Source organism: Zonotrichia leucophrys, chromosome Z, assembly GCF_028769735.1.
Source record: "Zonotrichia leucophrys gambelii isolate GWCS_2022_RI chromosome Z, RI_Zleu_2.0, whole genome shotgun sequence".
NCBI classification, from domain to species: domain Eukaryota; kingdom Metazoa; phylum Chordata; class Aves; order Passeriformes; family Passerellidae; genus Zonotrichia; species Zonotrichia leucophrys.
Window position 1 is genome coordinate 11506685 of NC_088200.1, and position 18101 is coordinate 11524785.

General features: G+C 40.5%; 1 protein-coding gene across 1 annotated transcript in view; it reads right to left on the reverse strand.

Moving 5' to 3' along the window:
- RANBP3L (RAN binding protein 3 like) overlaps positions 1-16622 on the reverse strand; it is a 32526-nt gene extending 15904 nt beyond the window's left edge. The window contains exons 1-8 of the mRNA XM_064736567.1: positions 16194-16622; positions 6397-6455; positions 6100-6136; positions 5438-5515; positions 4341-4415; positions 2450-2524; positions 1705-1829; positions 1049-1152 (exon numbers count right to left, since the gene is read on the reverse strand). Of these exons, the coding sequence (XP_064592637.1) occupies positions 1049-1152; positions 1705-1829; positions 2450-2524; positions 4341-4415; positions 5438-5515; positions 6100-6136; positions 6397-6455; positions 16194-16437 (797 nt within the window). The 5' untranslated portion in view covers positions 16438-16622. The remainder of the gene's footprint in view (positions 1-1048; positions 1153-1704; positions 1830-2449; positions 2525-4340; positions 4416-5437; positions 5516-6099; positions 6137-6396; positions 6456-16193) is intronic.
- Positions 16623-18101: the final 1479 nt, after the last annotated feature.

The window sequence follows — 18101 nt, forward strand, 5'->3', positions numbered from 1 at the left end:
AAGCGTCTGCCCTCTAATGATTCTAATAGTTATTTTTTTTGATAGGAATTAAGAATCTATGTTGTTCGTGCATCTAAACTCCCTTGCCTCCTCAGAACCCTGGCACTGTGCACCACAACCTTTATCTGTGGTCCATCTAGCCCTGGCACAGACTCCTTTGCAATTTACATATTCTATGCCCTCCTTGGGTAGGAGAGGGAATTAGGCAGCATTAGAAATCTATTATCTGTGGCCCTAGCAATTTTGAAAAGTCATTCTCTCATCAAAAGTGATACCAGGTGTATTCCTGATGCTCACAATTTCCAGGTTAAAAACCCTCATCAAGATTAGCAAGCAGTATTAATACATGAGACAACCAGAGACCTAGAGTTCTCATGAGTCAGTCCCCAGAGAGAGGTAATAGCCCACTTTTGCACCAGTATGGCTTCTTCTCAGTGCTGGCCTTGAACCCTTTCTGTTTCCCAAGCAAAACCTTGTGCAAAGCTGAACACATGACCAGAAGCCAGAGTTTTCCCAGCACTGTATTTCTGTCACGTATGACACAAGTTTTCCAAGATTTTAGTTAAAATCTGATTAATCTCCAAGAATGGGGCTCTTTCCATCACATACAGTGTCAAGAGGATGGGGAAGCATCCTACTCCAAGGACATCAGCCTCCTCACAGAAATTCTGAAGTCTGTGCTGCACAAAAATGCCAGCCTATCACAGTCACCACAGACAGCTTCTCGTGCCAGAAGTTCTGCTTTGTGAATGAAAGTAGAGCATCAATTGCAGCATTCACCTGGTATTCCAAATCAACTCTGTATTTTTTTCTTTATGCTTCTTGTGTCCAATATGCTGAAATATATTGGTTATTGCTCAAAAGAATGACATTTGGCATATGAAGCTCATGTGAATGGACACAAATCCTGGCACTGCACACAAACAGCAGAGAGCCTGTGTGGGTGCAGATTGCATGGCCTTAGTACCATGTTAGGCATGGATGATGAAAGAGCATGCCACCAGCCAAGTGACAAGATGATGCAGAAATATAATAAACAAAAACTTACTGTGTTTTTTGAGAGCTGGAAAGACTCATGGTAATAGATGACCCAATTGCTGTTTTGGAATTTACTGAATTCTCAGTGGATGAATAAGAGCTGTCTTCAGATAGCTAGGAATAATAAAATCAAATTGATTAATTACAGCTAGTATATTTTCTGCTATTAACAGATCTGCTAGAATCCAGAGTCACTAAGGTATAAAGATACACAGACAGATAAAGATATGGATAATAGATGTTGTAGTTGGCAGAGCTTCCTCCAGCTGGGTACTAAACCAGAGCCCTCAATTAAAATACTAAAATCTCACTTTCTAAATAAACAAAATCCAAAACACCCAAAGCTGATTTTCTGACAGAACCCTCATATCAGAAAGGTAAGACAGTCTGCAGAGAAGAGATAATTTTTCAAACACAGTCAGCATGAGTTTAACATTTCATATCATGTTAGTGATACAGTAATTCCACTGAAACTTAAATGGGAACTTTCTTGAAAATAATGCATTCTTTAATGCATGATTAATTAATTGCATAATTAAGTAATTAATTAATTGCTTTAAAACAGCACTGGTTTGTTTGGTGTTTGGTTTTGATTGTTTTGAGTGTTTCTGTTTGTTTGGTTTTTTTCCTTAATTGGAGTTCCAGTAAAATTATTTTTCTTTTTACCTGAACACATGCTTCTTTCTTAGTCATTAGAGATACTACAGGAATTTCAGGACAGGTCAGGACTTGTGGGGGCTGTAAAGTGGCAGGTCTAATGACATTCCACAATTGACTTGGTGACAAGGATCCTTGCAAAATACAAAGACAAAATATTTAAACATACACTTTTTCTTCACATCTAATTCATACCTTTATGTCTTGCCTCTTAACTGAAACTTTCAAAACATTTACAAATAGTATTTACTGTTTGCTTCATTTTGTGAAAAATTGTAATGGTTTCTAAAATACACAACTCTGAAGTGAAAACAATGTGTTATCCTATCAGGATAAAAAAGTAATGTTATGTACATAAACATTTTATTTGTAATTACAAAATATATTTGTATTTATATATTTAAGTACATCTTTGTACTTATATTTGTTGCTTTGTTTTAGGTATGTCTTCTGGCATTTCAGATTTAATTCTCAGCCTCAGATGCCAAAAGGTTTCTTCACTGCCTTCTCCAGAAGCAGAGGTAAAATGTGAAATGTGAAATTTCACTATGGAAGGTACATTCAGTCCACTCAGGAAATAAGTAGTCAGAGCAGATGGTGAGACCAGAGTTCATAGGACATTTACACTGTCAAACAATAAGTTAGGAACTGCATAAAGATACCTAGCTATCATTCAGTATGGAAAAGAGCTGTTCTTTTTTTGTATTCATATTTTTGTGGAGCTACAGTGAAAAAACATTACAATGACAGTTACCTTCTCTTGGACTCTTGATGATGTCAGGATTTCTTTGAAGAAGAGCTGAGGTCATGAATATGTTATTCTTCTTTACTACAGAAAAGGAATTTACAATGAAATAATGAGTACATCCAAATTTTAACCATTAATTAATATTTCTGTATCCACTCCCTCTTTTGGTAGTACCTGAGCAATATTCCAGCATATTCATCTGGAAAAGATTGCCAAAATAAGTGTTACTGTCTCAGTTTTTACAGGTGGGCAGACTTGGGCACAAGAAAACACCAGATGTTTCTTGGCTATGTCATAGGCTTTTGGATGTTAATGAATGTTTTTAATGGAAAATCTTTCTTCATCTTTTAAAACTGGTGTTCCTGTTTTGTAGAAACATTGAATGCTATCTGGTCAAGTTTTGGGCATTTTTAAGACGATTAAGTGAGGCCCAAATACATAGAAATAAATAAATAGCAAATAAATGTACCCCGCCCTGCGAGAAGAGTTAGTAGAACAATGGCAGTGCACTATTGACGCTTTCACCGTTTTAATAAAGATATCAAACACCAGTGAGAAGGTGATGGCAACCATGCTGTAAAAGCCTAGGAGGTAAGGGGGATAATTTTTATGTCACTGATATCCAAATAGCTGTTGGGCCAAGCAAGGACTTCTGGTAGCAACCCACTGTGAGAAAGTGCAGGATGTGGCTGCAGAGGGTACCTACACAGGTAGGGCAGCACTTTTCCAGGACAACCATAAGCACAACACAGCACAGCACAGCAGGAATGAGGCCAAGATGTGGGCATGGGCTGTAGGGCCCTCCAGACCACCCCAAGGCTTCTGACCCATTTCCAGAAAGAATGAACTGCACATGAGAACTGATTGCATAAAAAAAGAGAAACTCATCTCCAGGGCGGGGAAACCATTCTACATAAAGGTACCCTGTGAAGCCCAGGTGTGTGCCCCAGGATCCTGGACATGCCTTCAGCCAGACCAGTGCTGATACTGGAACCAGGACTGATAATCTCTCTTTCTCTCTTTCTTGCTTTCTCTCTTCTCCTCTTTAATCCTCTTTAAATCTCTCTCTTCCCTTTCACCCTAACCCCTCATCCAAAACCCATCATGTGGTTACAATAAGAGATCATGACTTATACCAGTTTTCATGCTTAGTGCGTAATTTACCAGTAAAACTTTTTAAGCTTTTGCAGAACCTCTGACTTTTGTCATTCCTTTCCACTGTGAACACCCCAGATTTGTAAATCTTGGGTGCTGCCTTACCCTTAAGGGTGCGATGCCACACATGTACCATGTCGTGTAGAATGGCACAACTGATACAATACATACAATCACCACTTTTTCATTGCAAAAGTGTGTTTTGCTGCTCGTAAAATGCTGGGGACTCTTAACATTGTTTAGAAATCCTCTATGCCAGTGTCTGTCAAGAACCTGTCTCTGGTAACAGACATAGGCTAGGATTTGAGACCACTCCATCTTTCCTGTTAGTGCTAAGAGAGGGAGGATATTCCCTGGATCCCTGGTTAGGTGGAAGACAGGCTCCTAGGACAGAAAGTTATATTCCTGTAGAAACCATCACCACTGTATTGCAAGCAAACTATTAATGTAATCACCATAATTTCATTTTGGTTTTTTAAGTATTATTTGTATCACATTCTTTAAATGCAAGCTTTTAAATTATTCAAAGATTCCACCCCTGCCCCAGAGGATTCCCCAACTATGAAAAAGAAACTTATCTTCTATTGAAATACCTGTCCTCCTTATAAAACAATCATTTCTGCCATCTAAATATCAGATTAGTCCAACACACTTCAGCTTTTCTTGCAGGAAAAGCATTTCCGCACACATCTTTATTTTGCCTAATACTTGCTTTTGTACATAAATATTTATTTTTATTTACCTGCCTGGGAGGGAGGGAAAGTAGGAAGGATGTTAAATGAAGATGATCTCCCTCTTTGCTGTGTGAGAGCTGTATCTAAAAGAATAAGAGAATAAATTATCACTTGTTTGGAGAATAAAAAAGACAAGTTTTAGGGTTAGCCAGGCTGATTTCATGCTTTCATTGACAGTAGAATAAATTGTTGTCTGCTACCCACCATCTTTCTGAAGCAGATTGTTAGGTTATGTCTATGCTGCTGACCCCAGGATGTCTCTGAGGCCCAGGAGCACAGCCTGGCTCAGGCACACAGCTAACACTCTCTGCATCAGCTCCTGGAGACTGCCAGGTTCAAAACAGAACCAGACAGTGACCTATCCCTTAAACAGTGTGGGCAGTCAAGAGGGAAAACACTCCAGCTTCCTCCTGCACTCTGCTTTTTTTTTTTTTTGGAATAGGCATGCCCTAAAATTTCTCACATATCTATTCCAGTTTAACTTTCAGAGTAAACCAAACTTAGCTTAAGTCCTGTTGGGTACATTTAGATGTGATTAAAAAAACCCCACACTGTACATATATTAATGCCTGAATTCAGAAGTACTTTTTGGTATCATCCATATGTTAAATCCAGATTCTGTAAAACAGATGAGTCCTTCTGCACAGTAGCCTCAGGGACTGGTGTTCATTTTCATGGAAACAATGCACAGTCCTTAATGAGCCGTCCCAGTCAGCTCAGGGCTGGGTGGCAGGAGGGCCCTTCTGGAAACTGTCACATCTTAAAGGATTGCCTACGGAACAGTGATCTCTTCCAGAAGCCAGGGATGTAATTCCTTTCCTGACCTCTCCTCCCTTAACTGTGTGAGCAATTCAGAAAAATTATCTTAAATTTATGGATTTTTCACTACTTTATGTAATATTATGTAAGTATGGAAAAAATAATGTATTTTAAATTAAAAACATGTTCATTGGAAACTACCAGCAAGTATCAATGTTTAAGTTTTCATGACTTGCAGCATGCTTACAATGAAGAAACACGTCTTAGGTGGGAGAATTAATTCTTTTCACTGCCAGATGAGAATACAGAACTCCACTCAAAACATGACTGGAGGTAAATGTCATACCAGTGTTAGACTGAGAGTCAGACTTCTGGAAAGTCAAAGATGATGACCTTGCACGTTTTCTGGAACAACTAATGAAATCTAGAGAAAAGAAAATATAATGTAATTGGCAGGAGGCATCAGCACAATATTGTAATACTGAATTAAAACCTGAACAAAATAAACTCTAGGAGGGACTTAGAGAACAGCTTTAAGGCAGTACCTAAGAGCAGGAGGGCTGTGGAATCTAAGTTAACACCTGTCACAAAGGCCTGGGGAATCTTTATTTCTGTTAAGTTCAGGGAACCCAAAGCAAGCACTTTGAATTAGTTCATAGCCCATGGGCTCAGAAAACATTAAGAATGAGGAGCTACGTTATAACATTACCCAAGCAAACAGAAAAAGACAGTTAGGAGTTCATACAGATGAATACACTTGGTCAATTTTCAGGGCTTCTGGAGCTTGTCTTTCTGGTAAATACGAGAAGTAAGATGGAAGAACTTGAGGGAAGACAGGGACATGTATATTAGGACAGAGTAGGTGGCTCTACAACCCACAAAATCTTAGTCCGGTAACTGGTATTTGCCCCTGGTCCTAGAAAGAGTCCAAACACTGTTTTCACAGAAAATAGGCAGACCTATGAATCACTTGGTTATATTATGCTGTTTCAGTGAGGTGGTGATTACCATTTTCAGCTTGGCAAACTGGGTCTTCTGCAGGCCGCTGGAAAAAAAACAAGCATGGAAAGGTCAGTGAAATAGAACAATCATTTTCTAGACAGAGACATGAAGTATAACAGTCCAGCATATATGCATTAAGTCTTGTTTCTGTTTTCTGTTCTTCCTTGTTCTATTTTCAGACCATTTATTACAATTGTTCAGCAGGACTAAAATCTTATCCTGCTGCCAGGGTAATTGTCTACAGAATCCCTATTTCTTACCAATTTTTATCAATAATGAAAAAGGGGAAAAAAGGCTTTTTACCTTCAAAGAACGATCCTTCTTCTCAAAAACAAATGTTGGCTGGGCAAGCACTGATTTCTCTGGAAAAGAGAAGAGATAGTTTTCAATAACAATTCCATAACAGTATTTAAAAATTAGAGCTTTGAAAATGCTGTGCGATAACAAACAGGACTTTATCCTTTTGTTACAAAGGAAGAAACTAAAAAGATGCAGTAATGTACAGTACAGTACATTAAGAAAAGCAAAGCTAAAATCCCCAAATCTGAGTATGAGTTTTGCCTAACTACATGGCATGGGATTTGGCCTCATATTTTTAGTATTTATCTTTTTCAAAAAAAAAAAAAGTGCTTTAACCTTTAAAGAAACATCTGCCATCCTTTAAGAACAAGGGTGAACGGCATCTTTGCGTAGCAGAAAAGAGCAAGGATGTGAAATGTACACTATCCTAAAGGAAGGAAAACGAGAATGTGTTACACTTTCAGCTACATTCATACATTTTGCTCTTTAAGCTTCAGGAAGGTGGATGTCTAGGGTTAGTTTTCATGAGTGTGTATGCTAAATAAACATATGGAATTCTATAGAGCTAATTTTAGTCTCAGCATACCTCTGCATCTCTTAGACATAACTAAAAATATCTTGGATCTATGCTCTTTTTTTTCTATGAAATATTTTTCTGCTTACATTTGCCTCACATCACAGTTTATGTTGATTTAGGGTTCACTACTTCTACATCTCATACAACTTCTTCAGGCTGTTTACTTTGTTAGGCTTGTGGCCTTCACAGCCAGTGCAACTCTAATGGACTAAATTTGGTTGTCAGTGTAAAAGAAAAAGCTGTTTTCACCAGCACTACTGATTAATGACACATTTATTATATGAATTAATGACACATTTATCATATGAATTAAGGGCACAATTAATGGGCAAAAAAGCAGGCACAAACAGATCTTTTTTTAAAGACCACCCCATACAGGACTCATCTCATTCTAGCTTGATACATTTGTCATATGCAGTAAATGGAAACAATCAGCTTCTGGCTATGAGCATATTTTAGCTGTGTGCTTTCGATGACAAATGGAAAGCTAAATGCATGTATTTCTCTCCATGGCTGATAAGTACAGAGTTCAGACTAGGGTGACTGCTGAGCTATTTCACTGGCCTCTGGCCAGAGAAATCTCACACTTGGTGCCTTGTTAGCTGACATTTGACAGAATATTTACTACATACACAACATTTTTGTAAAACTCTTTTCCTCTGTTACCTCTTTAACAAAAACATCCAAGTGAAAATATGTAGATAGGTATTTTTATCTAGAACTACACACCTATCTGTGACCAAACAACTGGAGCTTTAGTATCAATTACTCAAAGGTTTAATAATGCAAACATCAACCTATCATGGAAGAGTTAAAATTACTACACCAAAAATGTATTCAACTATCAAGAAAAAAGTAAACATTGTTAAAATAAATGCCCCTGTATGCAAACAGGGGCAAGGAGCGTGAAACTTTCACTCAAACCCAGGGATATACAGACAGAGGAAGAACTACTACAGTTTTGCTGTTGTTAATTTTATTTTTACTTGGGCATTGTGTGTGTGTAAAGGACAGGATTTAACAAATTTAGCATGCTTCACAATGAAAGCCTATTTCTTCCTTAATAGAAAAAGCAGAAAAAAGTTCACATTGTTCCACTGAAATAAAGATAACTCTCTGTCATTGAAAGTTGAAGAAAAATTCCATAATCTGGTTGCAGCTAGGGGGTCAATGACATGGCACAACACGAAGCAATTCCACTTCTATTCACTAGAGGGGAGTGGCACACATGAACAATAGTATTTCACTTAAATATTATTTTTTTGAAGAGAATAGGCTTTTTTCTGTCCCCTTAAAAACAAACAAAAAGCCCAAAACTGGCATTCTTATTGAATTAAGGAAAAATACGAAAAGTAAAGAGTAACTGCAGAAACCTTCATACTCTTCTCAGTAATCCTCAAGCTCAGAAGCTTGCACTATTTTTAAAGATACATTTTCTACTCCAAAGAACGGAATTAGAAAAGAGTGAACTGCTGTGAAGAAGCAATTGACTTTCTGTGAGAGAGTTAACTTTTCCTAGACCTAAAAGGCTGTAGGGGATTAGAAGGAATTAAGAAAGCCCGCTACATTTGAAATAGTGAGAAGATTCCAATAATATTTTAAAACCCAAAAGAAGAAAAAAAACCATTACTGCTTAATTACCAACAGAAACACATGAAGCTCCGGCATAATGGTACCCTTCAAAGACAAATATCCATATTTTAATATTGCAGTAAATATAAAGAATATATCCCAGCTACTGCTCTTGAGCCAAAGAGCTGCCTGTAGATTAAGTAAGAGGTTGCTGAGGCTGCCACAGTTATTTATAGTTTGTACAGTTCTATAATGCTTCTACTCCAGTCAAGAAAACCTTTTTGTAATTCCTGAAGCATACTCCACAAAGCTCATCAGTAAGATCTTCACTCCCCAATCAGGCTGTTCATAACAGAGTTTTAAAAATACATTTGTGTTAACTATATATGTATCCTAAGCATAAATTTCCATTTCCATTTTCAGCTTCTCAGATATTCAGGCACAACACATCTGCAGCTGATCTCCAGAGAAAAAGACACCCAGAACTTCTTGTGGATGTAACACAAGGCCATCAAGGAGTTACCACAGTCGTGTTGATGTGGTAATTTTAACACTGGCCTGTCCCTCTGCATTTCTCCCCTTCATTCCCTGCTCTGAGTCTGCCTCTGGCAGGGTGGCTGTGCTGGCTGCAAGAGAAGTGCCAGACTCAGCCACAGGAACAGGCAGCAGCCCCCAAGGCCAGGCACAGGCAAATGCACACAGAGGAACAGGAATGGGTGGGCTGGAGCCATCCTCCCTCATCAGCACCACCAGGACACAGACAGACATGGGCTGGCTAGTGCCTGCTTCAGACCGGGCCGCTCCAGTCCTCGGTAGCTTGGCACTAGTGGATAAAAGAGGCTGTTGGAAAAGTTACCAGAAAATAATGCCAAATGAGCTGCCTCTGGCTGCAAGGACTGGAATAATCCACCAGCCTCAGCCAAGAGTCCAGACACAGAACCTGTCTGCACATGAATAATCACCACAGACTGGGCTCCCTCTCTCTTGCTACAGTTCCCCTGAAGCTGCTGAATCAGAAATCTGTTTGCTGTACTCAAAGAGCAAAACAGGCCCTTGCCTGGAAGATGCATTAGAAATATTTCTTGGTCTGAGATCTCACCTGGGTGGTGTCCCAGCTCCAGCCTCCTGTCTTGCACAGAAGCCCTATCAAATGTGCTCACACCTGAGCTACCTGACATGGAAGGTGCCCAGGTTGCAGGATGGAGACTGCATTCCATTTCAAAGAGCATTTTGGGAAAAAGTAAATGCTGGTTGATGCCTTAGGAGCACTAGCCAGAATAATATACAAGAAATAATGTAAAATCGCTTTCACCAGATTTGTTTGTATCCTAAAAGCCAGCATTGTCCACGAGATGTAAGAGTCTCTCTGTCTTTGCTGTGACATTCCACTCTCCACTTCCATTGCTATTGCCTGTTCCAAAGCTATTGAGACTTCACAAAATACATACATTAAAAAATAAGTGGGAGGCTGATGATTTTGAAAATTTTGTTCCATACTACCCTAAACACAGATAAATGATCCATAACCTTTGAGGGCTAAGTACACAGTGGAAAGAATATAAGCACCTATCTGTTTCTAATTTTCAGGCAGTACTACACCTGAAATTATGCCAAAAGCGGTGACAGTACTGTTTCTCTGTTCCTCTCAAAGAAATGCAAAACAATTCCCTCAAATCTTTCAGAAGGTAAGATAGGACTTGTGATCTCAATACAAGTTGTTTATTTCTGATGTTGAAACAGTTAAATTTTATGTTTTCAGTTTTTAAAAATTAAATCTGTTGCATCTTCATCATTAACAAACTGACCAGAAGACTGAAAATTCTTTAATTCATACCCATAGCAAAAACTTACACATTTTTTAAAGTAAAGACTGACCAGTTGCTTGGCAAGACTGAGCCCAGCAGTGGCAGCATCTCTGGGATAATGAATTTAGAAGGGCAAAAAAGTACTGCAGAAGGAGTATTGCAGCTGTGAGAGGAGTGCGAATGTGAGAGAGGAACAGCTCTGCACACATCAAGGTCAGTGAAGGAATAGAGAGAGAACGTGGATAGTGAGGCAGCTGTGCCCCTGCAGGCCCTGCAGGCCCAGGGGGGAGCAGAGATTCCCCTGCAGCCCCTGCAGGAGCCACAGCACAGCAGCTGGGTGTGCCTGAAGGAGGCTGGGAGCCCATGGGAAGCCCGTGCTGGAGCCGGCTCCTGGCAGGAGCTGTGGCCTGTGCAGGGAGCCCCTCACTGGAGCAGGCTCCTGGCAGGAGCTGTGGCCTGTGCAGGGAGCCCCTCACTGGAGCAGGCTCCTGGCAGGAGCTGTGGCCTGTGCAGAGAGCCCCTCACTGGAGCAGGTTCCTGGCAGGAGCTGTGGCCTGTGCAGAGAGCCCCTCACTGGAGCAGGTTCCTGGCAGGAGCTGTGGCCTGTGCAGAGAGCCCCTCACTGGAGCAGGTTCCTGGCAGGAGCTGTGACCCCACTGTGGGCCCACACGGGATGAATTCATGGAAAATGACAGCCTGTGGAAGGGACTCAAGCCATAGAAGTTCATGGAGGAATGTCTCCTGTGGGAATGATCCTGAAGCAGGGGAAGAGTGTGAGGAGTCCCTCCTATGAGAAGGAAGAATTGGCAGAGACAAGGTGTGACAGAGCTGATCATAACCCCCATTGCCCATGCACCTGCCCGGTGAGAGGAGGCAGAGAAAGGAGGGAGTGAAGTTAAGGCTGTGAATGGTGGGAAGATTTTTTTTTTAAAGAATTGGGTTTAGTTCTCACTAGCATATTCTAATTCAAATTCGACTGGTATTTTACTAAATTTACTTCCCCTCTTTTTCCTCTGATGGTAATTGCTGAGTGTTCTCTCCCTGTCCTTATCTCAACTCATGAGCCTTCCATAATTTTCTCTCCCCAGTCCAGCTGAGAGAGTGAAAGAGTGGTTTTGGAAACACCTAGCATTAAGCCAGGGTCAACATACCATAACATTAAATAAATAAAACAAAACAAAAAGGCAAATAATGGCACAAACCAAAACCAAACAGAAATCCCCTTCTTAATCAGAAAAAAACTTTCTCAAATAGAATATGATACTTGAAAATTGCATAATGTCCAAATAATTTCACTGACTTACAAAACCTTTAACTGCATCCAATTTTTGCTTTACACCATCCTAGTAAGTACTGCACAACACACAAAGGCTACATGACAATTTATTATTAGCTTCAAATTTTATCCTATCAAATGATAAGGCCATGACATTGAATTATCAAGTTTCTGTGCTCTGATATGCTACAGCATATTTTGGAAGCTTTGCATGTTATTGCTATAATTTGCAAAAACAGAAGCAGAGACTCTGCTCTGTTTTGATGCTACAGCTTAGATTGCTGGTTCCCACAGAACTCTAACCAAAAGAAATTAATATATTGATTCGTGAATCTATTGATTATTATTATAACAAATTCTTGCACATAAGACTGCCATTTTGATTGTTCCACATTTAAACTACCTCAATGAGAACATGTAATTTGGGAAGACGTTGAGAAGAAAAGTAGATTTAATGTCACTTTAGTTGCTACATCCCCAGAAGTAGTTTTATGTCACTAAAGTGGTAAGGGAAAAAAAACACATGGAAAAACTTTGACTCTGTCACTAATGAATATGGGCTGTGTACAGCTATTACTTGAAAAAACACTAAGTCAAAATTTTGTGGCAATATACATGAAAGAAAAGAAGCAACAATGGACTACCATTTTAGTGAGAGATATGGATTGAGAAATTTACATTGATAAATAAAATTGATAAAAGAATTTAATAAAATTAATTATTTTCACTATGCTAGATGATGATCTGTACATTAGTGACTTCAAGGAGCACCAGAGGTAAATTATGTAATAATATGACCAATTTTTATTCAAAATGCTGCAAAAACATAGAAAACTTATCAACACTTTAGACAGCAAAACTGCAACAGGCAGAAGAAAAATACATATAGTGAAAAAAAGAAACAAGTTAAATTTACAAAATATGCTCTCTAAGCTTGGGCTCACGTATAAATATACTTTCTGGCTTTTGATACAAAAGACATCTGTCAGTATTTCCAGTGATGGGCCATTTTCATCTAAAATTAGATGGAACTTAAAAAAAACTTTTGCCATCTCTCAAGGAGAATTCAAGAACAGGATTTGCCAAACCCACAACAGAACCATAGTTTCTGGTTTTAAAATACTCATGGAAGTTCACAACATCAAACAGAGTCACTTCACAGCCAAGAGAAACTGCCACAGTGCTGCCAGCCAGCATCTCGAGTCCCTCCGTGGCCCCTCTATGTAAGCCAGGCTTTCCTCTGCCAAAACTTACATATTTAAAACAGATGACATGAGGGGGTGTCCTCGAACTTCATGCAACCAACTTAATGAAATGGGTCAACTTAAAAGGACTACGAGAAAAGGCTTATGAAATTTCCCATTGCTGACCCTGAGTTACAGGTTGTTCCCAGAAGTGCTGGGCAGGTGAGCATTCCTATGGAATTCACACACACAGCTGGCAGCACCTTTGCAAAAACAGGTCACTAAGTGGAGCTCTAAATGTGGGCCTGGAAACCTTGGAAACCTACTTTCAGATTCTCATCTATTAGTCTTCATACTTTTGATTCTTCTTATGAAGCATATTTAATCCTTTCTAAGACAACTGTCTTGAAAAATAAGATCAGTTTTAATACCATGACTGGGGATTTTCCAGGCAAGCTTACATAATTTTTTTTTTTTTGCTAGAGGCATTGTAATACAAGATTGATTGCTTCAATTTCCATCTACATCTATTATATGTACATGAGGGGTTTTATTTAATCTGTAAACACTAAATAAGAAATAAAAATAAGGTAATAAATCAAATTAAATTCTAATCAGGAGAGTTTCCCATACACAATGGTATCAGAGATGCATGTTGCTATACAACAACATACACCTTCAGTATCTTAGTCATAGTTCCAGACCTGTATGCTAATGGAAATTTTTCTTTTATAATACTCTTCTGAATGTCAGTGAATCAATAAATTTCCAACAATTCCTCATGAATCCTGATTTTCCAAATAACTTCAACAGAAATCGTTCTAAATAGTTAAAAAATATTTTGAGTATGGGTTAAAATAAAGTACTTCAAAACTCTTGAGATGAAATCTTTGACAAAGTTTTTTATTATTAGAAAAAAAAGGGACCAGCCATTGTTGTGAATTTTATTTCTAGAGAATTTAAACATGTATCACTGATATTTGGCCACTGTCTGTCCTTGCTGCAGGAGCAATTGTACTTCAGTGGCCCATGAAGAGACTGCTGGACACAGCACTGGGCTCTGTTCAAACACCCTGTAGTAAATATGAAGGGCACATTGCTTATCCTGGGTTCACACAGCATCCTGTAAATACAGTTTAGGGAAACCAATAAATAACTTCACACCTCCCTGTCTGGATCAGCAGAGAGTACATCATCAAAGAAGGGAGTTTCTGTTTTATTGCGCTCAGAAAGAATACAGTTCATGTAATTGACAATTTGCAAAATAAAACTCCTGAAGGAATTTTTCCTAGGACAGCTTTGCTACATTTTTGGGACTCCAATATTGCACACTCTTTGTTATAGAAATAGTTCATAACCCACATAAATAATTTCCTTGTCATCAGTGGCAGCAGTTATGAGAGCAAGGATTCTTCATGAGGGCACAGTCCTGCATAATCAGACTCTTAACATTTTAAGACATGTTCATCCTCTCCTAAGTCACTCTTTTCAATGCTACAAATTCTAAGCACAGATAGGGATTAGGGTGGAAAGGGTTCTTCTATCAAAAAAATTCCATCTAATGCCCCTAGCTCCCACTGTGGTTCATTGCATGCCATGTGAGAGATGAGATTTAAAATTTAAAATACTTCTCTTCAGCCATGGAAATTCAGGTGACAGCCTGTGGAAGTGTTTATCGATACAGCATATGTCACACCCACTCACCTCTGCAGAGCACACTTCTCATCTTTATCTGGGTATAACATAAACAGGCATTAAAATAGCAATAAAACTACCCTATCTCAGCAACATTGTTATTGAAGTTGGAGGGAGACGACCCACCTTGCGTTGGTCAGCCATCGACTCCACTTTATTCATCAATCAGTCACCTTTTATAACAGTGTTAATCAAGTTCATGCATATTGCAAAATCTGAGCTCACAACAGGTCAGAGATAACATACCAACCCCTCCTTATGTTTTCAATACCAAGATTTGGGTTCTCAAAATTATTCTTGCTTTCCCAAAACAGCCAAAGATAGAACATCCACTTGTTATGAGAAAACTGCCTGAGAACTCTGATGTGCAAGGCTCTCAAGGCCTTCATGCTTGTCACTTTTACCTGTAGTTAAAAATAACCTGAGAACCTCTGCTGTTCACAGAAACAGGCTGTGAGAACCTGCTCCTCACAGCTACCTTCTAGGCCATCCCTGAAAAAATCTCCAACACATTGTAACATAATTTCTGAGAAAAATGTAACCCAGTTGGCTTTATTTCAAACATTAGAGTGAAGAAAGTATTTTTGAGAGTCTCATCATTGGAGTGTTATTTTAGCAGCACTGCAAGCCCAGAAGTAACTGTGTCAGTAGACCAGCAGGACTGTGCCAAAAAGCGTAACCAAAAATTATTTTAGAAACACTGAAACATCCCACTGCTCAGAATTTTAATATATTGTAAAAGCCAGTAAAATACTCAATGCAAGGGCAATAAAATTCGTAGACATAAAAACTGTTACCCTTTCCAGGGCATTGTACAAATTTAAATTTCATAAATCCCTGTGAGACAACACAGAAGTAACCCTCAGGGGGCTTGTGCAGAAATTGAACTGTACAGGTAATGAGGTCATGATCCACCAACACTCACACATCCATAAATTTCAGTGAGTAGGCTGGACTGTGTGCTCATTATTAAGCAAAAACTGAAAGGCTGGTCAACTGACAAATTAGCCCAACCTCTCTAAAATGTATCAGTCGTAACATCACGCTTATCCCTTGAAAGTCCTCTTGGTAATTTCGGTTCACTCATCAACCCCTGTAGTAAACAATGGTGGCATTATCTGCAAAAAGTCCTTAATATTAGCACTTGTTTTCGTTATGCATCCTCATCAGTTTTTAATGATACTGATAAATGTTCTTAATTCATGGCTCTCCTCACTACCTAAATAGGGGATTTTGCTGTCCACTTCTGCAGACAGGCCTCAGTCTGAGGAGCTAGGGCAGGACAGTTTTGCTCCCAAGGTGCAGGGCACGTCAGGGCATGAATGTCCAGGAAAACGAGTGTTCCTTCCAGGTATGGCCAGAAATGCCAGTGCTATTCCCACCCATTGTCAGGCCCAGCAATTAGGAAAGCTGCAGAAAGCTCGAATGGCGGGGGAGTTAACACTGTCAGAAACATAGAGAGTCCACATACACACATTTGGTAGTGTCCTTCGAGTAAAATATGAATTGGAGGTTTCCGACACATTACCAGTAAAAACAATGTAATAAAGCAGCACAGCCAGCCAAGCTCTTGTTTTGCATTACACACTGCACTGTTACCAACCAACACATTCTTTGTGTTTATCCCATTCCCAAAAAAACCCCTGGGGAACACAAGAGACACGCAAAAGACAACAGCTAACCACACCTACCTGTAAAGCATTCCTCCTTGGGATCTAGCGTGCTGCCGCGGGAGCCTCGGCAGGGCCTGGGCATGGTCTGTTCTTGCAGGTGAGCAGCTCGGCGCGGAGCCCGGGGACCACCGGGCCACTCTCTTCTCTTGGGGAGGTCGGGCACCTTCGCAGCCCGCCGGGCTCTGTCACAGCCAGCGCAGGAGCACGGCGTGCCTGCACACAGAGCATTCCCTTTGCGAGCGGGAATTGGCTCGTTTCTCATTATGAGGTCAGCATGAGTACCCTTTTATACACATCTCTTTCTCTCTATAGGTAATCAGACATGTTATATACGCCGGGGCCGGCTCTGTAAAGCTGCCCCCGAGCCGCTCGGGGCCGCGGGACGCCGGTGCGGGCGGGCGGCGCTTCCCGCAGCCGCACAGCGATGGAGCGGCGCCGGCAGCCGGCGGGGACAGCCCGGGGATGGAGCCCGGGGCCGGCTCCTCGCCCGCGGGGCGGGACATGGGAGGGGACTCGGGAGGAAAGCCGGGCACGGGAACGCGGGGAGGGAGAGAGGGCGGGCCAGGGAAGCTGTGCTGCCCGGGAGCTGCGGGGGCTCGGTCACGGGTGAGCTCCCGTGAGTACTGTGCCTGCTGTGGGTTTGTTTTTTGGCTTTTTTGTTGTCAAAAAGAAGGTGAAATATCAGGCAGGGTAGGCGAGCACCGCGGTGGTTCGCAGGCTGATGTGAACCAAGTGCAGCGTCAGCACAAAAAGGTGTTGCGGTCCCTCCTTGCAGACGCGCTGTGCCGCGAGGTCTGAAGCCTCGCCCGTGCGTCCTGCTGCTCTCTTAAATGGCAACAGCCCCAGATTCTTCAAGTGGGAGCGATTTCAGGCCATAACGTATTGCAGGCCTGGTGTCAAACTGCCTATAATCATAACAGTTCAAGACAAAAAGGCAGAAGCAGACTCATATGTCTTGTCTAATCTGGTGTCTTTGCACAGCCAATATCAAATGTTCCAAAGAAACAAAGAAAAAAAGATGCAAGAAGTCCAAGAGCACACAGATGCTCCGTGGTTTTCTGTCATTAGAGACTCAGTGTGTGTTGGCATAACTTCTAAAGCGTGCCATTTAACCCTTCTGCAGAAGAATCAGAGAAAGTTTTCGATTGGAAAATACTTCTAAGATCAAAGTCCTGCCTTAACCCAGCATTGCCAAGTTCCTCATTAAACCATGTCTCCAAGTACCACATCTAAACCTTTTTTACATACCTTCAGGGATGATGACTTTACCACTTCCTTTGGCAGCCTGTTCCAGTACCTGACAATCCTTTTGGTGAGGGAAATTTTCCTAATACACAATCTAAATCTCTCCTGGAGCAACTTGAGGCCCATTTCCTCTTGTCCTGTTGCTTGTTGTCTGGAAGAAGAGGCCGAGCTCCACCTGGCTACACCCTCCTTCTCTGGACATGCTCCAGCACCTCATTGTCCTGTGGTGAGAGTCCCAAAGTGAACATAACACTTGGGGTGCAGAAACCTGAGCCTTAACTGTTAGAACTCGGTATTTTTGTGAATTGTATGTGCCACCTCTGTATAAACCTCAGTAAGTCCTTGACTTGTGGTGTGCACTTCATCGTCACATTTCACAGCAGTCACAGTCTCGCATGAAGTTTGTAATTTTTGTTTTGCAAGTTTTCAGTTTAAGTTGAATACTGTCTAGTTGCTGTTATGTGCAACATTACTATTTCAGCTTCTGAATAACATTTCATTGTTTTATACTTTTGTCATACATTCTGGTTACCTTCTGAGATACACTGTTCAATATTTTTCTTTTGAATTCACAAACACCCTGCTCCAGATGGTTGCGGCCGTTAGGCAGTTGCAGAAAAGGTAATGGCATAGAGCTATGTCTAATTTGTCCATTGAAAACAACTGCACTGTCTGACAACA